General features: G+C 33.9%; 1 protein-coding gene across 1 annotated transcript; it reads left to right on the top strand.

Moving 5' to 3' along the window:
• The first annotated feature begins 959 nt into the window (after positions 1–959).
• On the top strand, positions 960–6,506 carry LOC132055607 (uncharacterized). The gene is made up of 9 exons (XM_059447521.1): positions 960–1,352; positions 1,699–1,883; positions 2,552–2,733; positions 2,821–3,105; positions 3,195–3,253; positions 4,166–4,202; positions 4,292–4,363; positions 4,795–5,110; positions 5,831–6,506. The coding sequence occupies exons 1-9, from the start codon at positions 1,247–1,249 to the stop codon at positions 6,209–6,211; spliced, it is 1,623 nt and encodes a 540-aa protein (XP_059303504.1). The 5' UTR covers positions 960–1,246; the 3' UTR covers positions 6,212–6,506.
• Positions 6,507–11,137: the final 4,631 nt, after the last annotated feature.

The raw sequence follows: 11,137 nt of genomic DNA, 5'->3' as shown, positions 1-11,137 counted from the left end.
GATACATTGAAGTTAACCAAAAAATGATAACGACAACAGTAAGTTCAAAGTTGCGGAATAGCCAACTAGCCGTTATCTGTACAATAATGTAACAGTCAACAGAGTAAGATTTTAGTGACCACTCAGAAATCACTAATTCAGAGAAATATCTTGATATTGATACATATATGTCTAGGATATATAGATCAACAAATTAAAAAAAAAACACTTTATATTATAGTGTATTTTAATATATGTTTCATTTTCAAAAGCAGACCCCACATGGTGGGATTCTACTGGGCTTGTTGTTGTTCCATTTTCAAAAGTTATTATCCATTTTACTATAGACAGCTATTTGTAATCGAATCTATTTAAGTAACAGATTAATTGAAAATTCTTCATGTGAATGATGTTTGGTTCTTGATTCTTATAGAGTTGCATAGTAAAGTAGATTTTCAAAAGGAAACAAATCATACTTATAATATCTATAGGCCTATCGTCAGTGAAGTGAAAGAGAAAATTATGAAATCTCAAGTTTAGTGAACAAATTATGCCTACACTTTAGTGAACAAAGTTACTCAAAAACTGTGCCGATGTTGATATAAAGAAAGTATTTCTTTCTGTCTCAATATATGTAGCCTTTTTTTATAATTATAATTAAAAAGAGTATCCAAATGTCATATTTCTATAGTCAAGAAAAATTTAACTTTTAAATTATCATTTATCTTAATGATAGTAGTAACGTATAGTTACATAAATATTTAAGACTTGCTTTAAATTATAAATTTTATAAAAGAAATTATTTATATGTTAAAATTTCGTGTTCAATCAAACAACCACATAAATTGGGGCAGAAGAGTATAACAAAAAGTTTTATGTTTTTATTTTGTTTTTTATCACTAGCAACGTATAAAGCTTAAACAAAGCTTAAACAACTGGTGTATGGAGTATAATATATGCATAGACAACTGTCGTGAAAACCAACCAAAATACGGAATCGACCAAGTCCACCTCCAGCTTTTCTTCTCACACGTCTTTGCAGTTTTCACTCTGTTTCTTTTTAAAAAAATTAGTATAAGTGAATGTTATCCTTAAGTTAACCCAAGGTTAATGATTGCCTTTTCAGCTTCCTTCCTAAGAGGTTACTTTCTTTGTAATACTGGATATAAGTAGTGGATAGCCACATATATCACTCAACAAAAACTCAAAACTCAACAAGAATTCTCCAAAGTTGGAAACTTTTTGTCCCAGAAATTTATGACCTGTCATGTCTTACACAAAACCAAACCCAATTCCTCTTACTGTTACACTTACTCTGCTCTTATTGTCTGCAGTCTCCTTTTCTTTCGTTAATGGGACTTCTCTGGTTGATGGTAAGCCTTTTTTTTTTTCCCCAAATGATCTTTTACTAAATGGGGTCGTTAGTTACTTAGGATTATTCTTGTTTTCTCCTTAAAGTTGTAATCTTTTACTAAATGGGGTTGGTAATTACCTAGGGGCTAGGATTATTCTTGTTTTGCCCTTAAAGTGTCATCTTTTACTAAATGGGGTTGTTAATTACCTAGGATTGTTCTTGTTTTTTGCCTTAAAGTTGTAATCTTTTACTGAATGGGGTCTCTAATTACCTAGGATTTCCCATAAAGTTGTAATCTTTTACTATATGGGGTTGCTAACTAGCTAGGATTATTCTTGTTTTTCGCCTCTGTTTCTTGTGAGTAGGTGTTGCCAGTGAGCCAATATATGGTGTGGTTTCATCAGGAAGTAAAAGGCTTCTGGCGGAGAACAATGGTACTGGAAACTCATCTTTAGTACTGGCTGCTGAAAGAACCCATAGACGAGATCCACTTGAAGATAGGAAATACTATACTGGTGGATGGAACATCAGTAACAAACATTATTGGGCTGTAAGATTTCTTTTCAGCATTTAATCATATTTACTGGACCTAATTCTGTTGAAATTTGGTTTTTGTTTCAAATTGGTAACATTCACTGAAGGTCGGTTTAAAATCTTCACATTTGATTTTTCTTATGGTTCATTTTAACATTGCTTTGAGTGTTTTTTTGTCAAGACATTGCTTTGAGTGTTTTTATTGTTTGTTCATATGCGTTAGCAATTGAGAAAAATGATTGTGCATGTATTTAGGGACGGAAGAGTTCTGCAGATAGAGAGAGAATATGACCCCAATAATTATTGTAGTTACAACATCCTTGTGCAGTATCATGTTGTTTGCTCTTAAAACTATTCAGAGACTGGCATATGCCGCCTTCTTGACTTTACAAATTACACACAAAGCTGGCCTTTTATAGGAGTTTTATTTACTGTTTACTTTTAGAAATGGATTTCACTTGAAGATGAAATCCGTTATTATTTTCATTTTCTTAGATTTGTTGTCAGCTGCGATCTGCTTGTTAATTCAAACAAAATTTGTAGAATTTATCAGGATGGTCTGTCATGTATTTTCTGTGTTATCATATATGCCAATATTCCATGTTTTCAGTCATCTCTTCATTTTTTTCAGATTATATGATTGACGACCTTGTGACTATCTGATAAAAACTTTTCTTGACACAGTCAGTTGCTTTTACTGGTGCTCCTCTTTTCATCATTGCTTTATTCTGGTTTGTGGCGTGTGGCATTTGCTTGCTCCTAGTTTGTATCTGTTGTTGTTGCTGCCGGAGAGGACGTTATGGTTACTCGCGAACTGCTTATGCACTTTCTCTTATATTTCTCTCGGCGTTCACCATTGCTGCAATGTAATCACTCTACTCTATACCATCTCTTTTCATTACAAATCGATTCATTGTATGACTTTGTGACTTATTTCTGCTATGGTATATCAGAATTGGTTCTGCTTTTCTGTATACCGGACAAGGGAAATTTCATGACGGTACAAAACATACATTGGATTATGTTGTACGACAAGCGGGATCAACGGTTGGCAGTTTAAGGAATGTGTCAAACATTCTGGCTGTTGCCAAGCGCACTAGAGTTGGTCAATTCTCTCTTCCTCAAAATGTTCAAAACAACATTGACAAGGTTGACACCAAGATTAGCTCGGCTGCTGAAACTCTTGAAACGGAAACTGAGAAGAACAAGAAGGATATCATGATGATCTTAGACGATGTGTAAGCACCGACTGGCAATTCATTGAAGTCCTGTGAACTATAATAAACTTGTGATGTCTTACTAATTGTCATGCTGGTATGCACTGCAGGAGGCGAATTCTTGTCATTGTTGCTGCTGTAATGCTTGCTGTGGCCGCGCTTGGTTTCTGTAAGTTTTATGCCCCTTCAAAGTTAATACTCCCTCCATTCCATAATAAGTGGTTTTTTAGGCTTATGCACACCCCTTAAGAAATTGCTCACTCCTAGAAAATTAGGAGTGTTTTTACTAACTTACCCCTAGTCAAGTTTTACTACTTTTTAGAAAAAGAAAAGGTAGCTAATGAATCTTGACTATTTAAATAAGGGTAATCTTGGAAAAATCTGCTCAAAGTCTTCTTGAAATCCTAAAGCACCACTTACTTTGAAAAAAATTGAAAAGCCTAAAAAACCACTTATTATGGAATGGAGGGAGTAACACATATTGGAGAAAATGACGAAAATGGTCATTTATGTTTGAGGTAAGTTCAAAATAGTCCCTTAAGTATACACTTAACAGTTTTAGTCCTTTAAGTTTGTCAAGAGCTAACACTTTTAGTTTCTGTCAAATATTTACCGAACACCGTTTGTTAGATATGATGGGAACTATGAACAAAAATATTTATCGGGAATTCACATTTAGAGGTACAATTTTTGTAGTTTCTGCTATTTTCAATTTATTTTGTGTGTCTGGTGAAACTTTTTGAGGTGTAATTTTTGCTATTTTTTTCTATGTTCTTAGTGTCTAGTGCAGTATTTTGAGTTGCACATTTTAGGATTTGATGGGACTTTCTTGGTGTTTATAGTTAACCTTTTTTTTTTTTTCAAATGTTTCTGTCACATCTGACAAATAGAGTTCGGTAAATATTTGAGGGAGACTAAAAGTGTTAACCTTTGACAAACTTAAAGGACCAAAACTGTTAAGTGCGTACTTAACTGACTATTTTGAACCTACCCTCAAGCATTAGAGACTAATTTTGTCATTTTCTTGTACAAATTGACCGGCAATGATCCTTCCTTATTCTTGTTTGACAATCTGCTGCAGTGTTCTCTGTACTTGGCCTGCAGTTTCTCGTATACATGTAAGTGCTATTACAAGAGCAGATACTTCTCTTGATAACAAGGAACCTATTATATTTTTGAAAGTCTAAAGCACTGTTATTGTTTGCAGCCTAGTCATCATAGGCTGGATCCTTGTTGCAGTCACATTTATCTTATGTGGTGCATTTCTTGTTCTTCACAAGTAAGTAATTAAATCGAGGTCTACTGTTATCTGTCCTATCGTACTTCTCCATCTCTGATGTGCGAACACCTCCACGCCAACCTTCCATAACAAAATAAATAGATAGAAAAGAACAAAAAGAGGTAAATTGTACCCCTTTTGCACATCAAATTAATAATACGGCTGTTACGCAGCCTCTACTACATAATAACTTTATGTTTTCGAGCTCCTTATGTAGTATTGTCTTTAACATATACAAATTTATTACTCCAGTAAACATCTTTTCTTCTAATATTGAAACATAGATCTTTTATTTTCTACCCACCACAATGCATTCTTACTTGTGTTCTTTCTGGTTCATAATTAGGACAAACTTATTTTTTTAATACCGTGACCTTCTGTTTTTGTTGTTCAGTTATGTAATTCAATTCTAACAATTGTTGTCTTTTAAGTGCAACGGGGGACACATGCATGGCCATGGATGATTGGGTAAAAAACCCATCAGCTCATACAGCACTTGATGATATAATCCCTTGTGTGGACACTGCTACTGCCCAAGAAACATTGTCTCAGAGCAAAGAGGTCACCTACCTATTGGTTGGAGTGGCTAACAGGATCATCACCAATGTTTCAAACATCAATCCGCCTTCAGGTGTTGGTTACAACCAATCTGGTCCACTGGTCCCTAACCTCTGCAATCCATTTAATTCGGACAAGACAGACCGGAAATGTGCGAGTGGTGAAGTGGAACTTAGCAATGCTACACAGGTAATATGAACATCTTTCACTTCAAGAAAACAAACAGTGAAGATAGATAAAATTTTGATCCTCCCTCAGGCGCCTATTTGGGTTAAAAGTGACTTTATAAGTCCTTTTCCATTAAGTCAGACACCATGTTTATGTTTCAGAAACTTATGGTTCGAAATGAAGAAACAACACTTAATTGGGATTCCATTTCGTATGGATTATATGCTTCTATTCTGTTACTTGCGCAGGATGGTAGGAGAGATGGGAAAAAGCTGTTTACCTACCGGTAGGAGCGTCAAAAGGGCCGGTCGGATCGGATATGGGCGGGTGGAAAATGGGTTAAACAAAAAAGGAGAAAATATCCGACCCGCCCATATTTAACATGGATAAAAAATGGGTTAACTGACAGATAATATGAATATCCATACTATCCATGGTTCCAGGAATAATCACGTGAGAATAAAAGCTAAAAGCCAAAATAAGCTTAGACTCCTTAAAAGCAAGAACTCATGAAAATAATAAGCAGACAAATGGGTATTGATAATATGGATATCCATATTATCCATATGGAAATCCATTTTTTTAGTGGATAATATCCCTATTTAATCCATTTTTCAAAAGTTAGTTCTCCAACACATGTCTAATGGATCCGATTGGTCGATTAGTTGTTTTTTTTTAACCATGTTGCCAGCCCTACCTACCAGTTAAGTGTATTCAATAATTTCTATTGTATTAATGCAGGTTTGGAGGATTTATGTCTGCCAAGTTTCAGCAAGTAATGTGTGCACCACTGTGGGCCGTCTGACCCCCTCTATGTACGACCAAATGACTGCTGTAGTCAACGTTAGCAATGGCCTGTATCATTCTGGACCTTTCCTTAGCGAACTACTTGACTGCACTTTCCTTCGAGATACCTTGACTGTCATTCACAATGACCATTGTCCTGATTTGAAACAATACAATAAGTGGGTCTACGTTGGTTTAGCTCTAGTCTCAGCTGCAGTAATGCTCTCACTCATTTGTTGGGTCCTATACGCAAGAGAGAGGCGTCACCGAAAATATACCAAACTTGTGGATGCTACATCTGGTCAAGAATCTTTGGAAGGGAAAAGGCAGGGGTGATTTTTCAAATATTTTGGACCTCTTAGAGAGCAGCAAGACATTTGTTTATTTTCTGATGTATATAGTATGGCTAATACCACTTATATCTGCAGTATATTCCATGCTTTTAAGTACGACATGAGGAAGACGTGAACTTTATAGTATGTTTGTTTATGACAAGTCGATTAGGGACTTGTAGGGATTGCTCGAAGTTGTTCATACACGACGCTAGGATTGACGCAGATTGTTGTGTGTATACAGGACATGGACATCAAATTTTGTGTTTATATAACGCCCCTCTCGTTTATTGCCTTAATTTCGTTTAGCTTATTGAGCATACGTAATTTGTTTAGCCTTACACCCATTCCAGGTATCAGCTACATTGGCGGATTATTTTGAAACTTAGAAATTAAAGAGGACTGTTTATTCTTCGAACGTTCATCTTAATTAATGCTTATATCCACATACATGTAGATGTGTAGTTTGTTCCATTTAAATAGTATATCAAGGTCAAGATTCTGTTTCTCTTATAAGGGACAAATGTTTAAAGTAATTCAGCAGATACATTTTAACAACACTGTAAGGCAAGCAGATAACGATACATTGCTCTTGAAAATTAAAATGCATCTTACAAAAGGAATGTTTATTAAGGAAAGAAAATAAAATTGACGAGAATAAATCGAATAGTAAATTACATTGTAAGGTGAAACAGCCAGAGGTTGTAGTAGAGTCATATTTGGTAGGAAATGTTTTACGTACTTCTACAGTGGAACTTCCTAGCGCGAATTAGAATGTCAAATCGATGTAGAATATCGAATAAGAAACAAAATTATATACTGCAAGTGAAGACATTGTGCGTCATGAAATGCGTAAAAATCGCTCTTCATTTCTACTCCATAGCCCATAGACATGCACTGAATCTGCGAGCTTACAAAAATAAAAAATAAAAAGTAAGGGACAAACGTTAATTCTGTGTGCTAGATCCCTGTTACGGCAAGATTTTTCAAGACAAGCTTCAGTAAGGCACATGTTGGATCTATATGCTCCTTTTTTCTTTTCACTAGGGTGGTTTGAGGAAGGGGGAAGGAAAAACTTTAAACGTGTATTCACATTAAACTACATTAATTTATCATGGTTAAGTTATGAATTAAGGTACGAATATACATTGATTAACATGATTAAGTGAGAGAAGTGTATGTAAAAAACACATGTTATTTGTTTATTGATTTGGTATAAACATTGAATGTTAGTAAGGATTTTTAATCAAATGTGCTCCTTATTGTTGTTTCGATAGCACCATATTGTTTCCATTTCACCCAAAATGTGAAATTGACATTTGCATCAACTGAATTCAATAATTCTCAAGTATTGGTAAATAAAACTTTTTCATAGAATGTAGATTTAGGAAAAAGGGGTTACTCCTTCCAATTTCAGGTTAAATATCCACCCCAAATCCTACTTATAGTCGAAACCCCACAAAACCAAGTAGAAATAATAATTGTGAATTAGAAGGAAAAGGACAAAGAACTAAGAAGGGTGTTTAAGTTATTCTAGCAAATCTTAAGGATATTTGGGGCTTATGCCTTGGATGGAGCTAGGAGGGAAGAAGCTAATTAATAAATGACCTAAGATCAATAATTGTGGCCCATTATTTTGGATCAGATAGCAAATTCACAAGGGAATATCGTGTTTGGAGCGTTATAATATCCTGCCATAATTAAGCATTTCCTCTCAAGTATTTGTACAGTTGTTAGTTGGTGCTTATGATAATTGCGCTTGCAGTCTTCATGTTTAAGGTTAGTCATGCCACTTTTTACAAGTAAATCCACCATTATTTTAAACTTATAAAAACCGATAGCAACAATCGTAGGGACCTACCGAATCGAAATTGAATGAATCAATTAATGCTTAGTACAAGATATTTGGTAGCACTTATTTTAAATTGGCTCGTGAAGAGCACGTCAAGCTATCTTCACTTTTACCTCTAGAATATTGATGAATAGTTTATGACGTGATAATTTTGATAATTGTCATCACTGTGACTAAATCCGCTTTTAGTTTTTACCATTTCTTTTCTATAATGGTCCTAAAACTAATAGTGCCTCTATATGCGAAAAGTGTGTAAGTTCTGGGTGCACTGATACTATATTATTTTCTTACTCTATCAGATTAATTTGACTTAGAACATGTAATTCTTCGTAACAAGCAATATGGTAACATGCAAAAGTAGAATAAACCTTTTACATATAGTTGGTTAAATTGAATTGATTCTTTTACACTATGGATAAATATAATTTTTATATTTCAATTTATGTGAACCAATTCGATTAGGTACGGACTTCAAGAAACTATCGAAGATTTTCTGAAACCTATATTTAAAAATGTCATAATATTCGTGTGACTACTGGACTTTTAAAACTTGTGATCTTAAACATGTCATAAAGATTTGTGTAACTATAAAAATTTCCTGGTAAATATTATACTCTTTCTGTTTCAATTTATACTAACCCAATTAGGTACAGACTTTAAGAAAGAAGCAAAGATTTTTTGAAACTTATGATTTAAGAATGTCATAACATTTGTGTGATTATTAGACTTTGAAAACTTGTAGTCCTAAACATGTCATAACATTTGTTAACTATAAAAACTTCTTGGTAAATTATTCTCAAATTTAGAAAAGATCATTCTTCATTAAATGGACTAAGCAGAAAACAGGTTTACATAAATTGAAATGGAGGAAATAACTTAAAATTCGTGTATGGAACAGGGGAAGGAGAGTATTAGTTACGGTTCGGATAAACCCTGTAGCGTTTGTTTAGATCCTGCAATTCGTATTAAAAAAATTCATTTTAATATATAATTGCGTAACTCAATAACTATGAAAACCATGAATTTGATGGCTACTTCAGATTCTTCAGAACCCATAAACTCTAAATGGCTCCGACTCTGATACTGAACATGCAAGGGCAGATTTGGAAATTCAAAATGCACAAAATAAGTACATAAAGCCACACTCCTGTCTATCTATATATGGAGATGTTTATTACCTTAGAGCTAAAGGAGCTAGCTGATTAATAAAACCAAAGCACATATATAGTAAAGATAGGTCCCATGGCAACGTCAAGAAAAGTGACTACTAGCTCAAGAACATGCCTTTGTTCCCCGACCAGCCATCCAGGCTCATTCAGGTGCAGCCTTCATAAAAACCAGCAATTTACAAAGCTTATAGGCACAACAATGTCCCATAGTACACACAAATCGGATGTCTCTTTCAAGAATACTAGAACTACAATGGACATGTCGAAGGTGAACCTGTTCAAAGCCTTCATCATGCACGTTATTAAGCCTACAAACCATCATCAACAGAGAAAAAAGAATTTTCAGCCCAGACCTACCAGATTTTGCATTCTGGATGGTAATCACAATCGGGTGGCTGTCTCTTGATTTGCCTTTTTAACTCTACTAGTTCTTTGTGAATAACCGTTATGTACTATAATTTTAGTAGTTTCTTTTCTCTTTCTTTCGTTTCTACAATAATTTTAAAATGTAGATTTTTAAGCTTTGCAAGTTTTTTTTTTTGTCAATTTTCAAGATAAATCAAAATGTACTCTGAAAATCAAATTAGTTAACATGCTTGGTTTTCTTGACTCTTGATCTTGAAAATTGACAAAAAAAAAAATAATTGAATTATGATTGCTGAGGCAGACATTTCAAGTTGTTGCATGTGTTTCCCTTTAGATATTATAATTGAATTATAGAATTGAGATATTTAGTGAAGTAGGAAAAATTGAGTCAAGCTTCCATCAGCTATCTTAATAGCAGACTCCAATTCAGTGGTGGATGATAAAAGATTCAGAAAATATAAGAATATCTCACTTGGAATTCGAACTTATGATCTAAAATAAATTTTTGAACCACCTTTATCACAATAGTAAAACTTTTCTTCCATTTTCACCCTATCAGCTTAACCTAATATTTCAACGAGGGGATTCAATTGAAAGTTCTTTCCAATATATTGATAGTTTTGTTGGGCTAAACGGCCCAAAAATACTCTTAACATGATGTGATATTATTCGCTTTGGGCTAAGCACTGGTTTTTCTAAAAGATTCATCATTAAGAGTATCCAACTCCTTATAAGTAAAGTATTTCATTTTTCTTTCAAATTTACAATGTGCATGCTTTGTTCGCACATCCAACAAGTTCCACTCCTTCCCCGACTCATCAATCTTTTTCCACTGCATTGGATTTTTCATCAAATTGCTTTTCGTTTTCAGGTGTACTTACCTTCACAAATAAGATTAGGGGTGTTCATGGTTCAGTTTGGTCGGTTATTGATTAAAATCATAACCAAAGCAATTAGTCGGTTTTTAAATGTTTAAAACCATAACCAAACCAAATAAAATAATAACCACCAGTTTGGTTATTGTCGGTTTGGTTCGATTTTTCGGTTTATGACTAGTAAGCCTGTGAAACATCGGTAAAACATTAAAAAGTTGAAAAAGACATGTCTTTTTTTGTTCAAACGATAACTTTTATTTATAGTTTAAGGTGGACATATATCATAGAAATATTTTCACTATTAGTGATAAGTAAATCTTTGAGTTCTTACCCAAAGTTGCTAAACTATTACATATAGAGCCAAAAACTAACTTAGTAGTGGCTGCACCATTTTTGTCATCTTAATACACATACCTGAAAATAAAGTAGAGCATAGGACTTTTTAGTTGTTATAAACATACATATTAATTAAACATAAAGACTACCTAAAATTAAAATGAAAATATATGAAATAAAAAAACTTTGTGTAATGATTCCAAACTTTGGGCAGTACTTGCATTTTTCCCTCAATTCTCCCATTTTATTAAAAAAACTTTGTGTAATGATCCCAAACTTCAGATGTTTCTCTATCATTATCCCCAAGGCTGGGGTCTCGACTACAAGGAGTT

The sequence above is a fragment of the Lycium ferocissimum genome, chromosome 5 (genome assembly GCF_029784015.1).
Source record: "Lycium ferocissimum isolate CSIRO_LF1 chromosome 5, AGI_CSIRO_Lferr_CH_V1, whole genome shotgun sequence".
Lineage (NCBI taxonomy): Eukaryota > Viridiplantae > Streptophyta > Magnoliopsida > Solanales > Solanaceae > Lycium > Lycium ferocissimum.
This window is presented reverse-complemented; position numbering and strand designations above follow the sequence as displayed.

What these genes read in the sequence shown, in the direction of transcription:
- LOC132055607 (XM_059447521.1), top strand. Translation starts at nt 1,247, where the DNA reads ATGTCTTACACAAAACCAAACCCAATTCCTCTTACTGTTACACTTACT. An exon ending in GCGTTCACCATTGCTGCAAT is followed by an intron (nt 2,734 to 2,820) that starts GTAATCACTCTA and finishes ATGGTATATCAG; the next exon opens with AATTGGTTCTGCTTTTCTGT. An exon ending in ATGATGATCTTAGACGATGT is followed by an intron (nt 3,106 to 3,194) that starts GTAAGCACCGAC and finishes TATGCACTGCAG; the next exon opens with GAGGCGAATTCTTGTCATTG.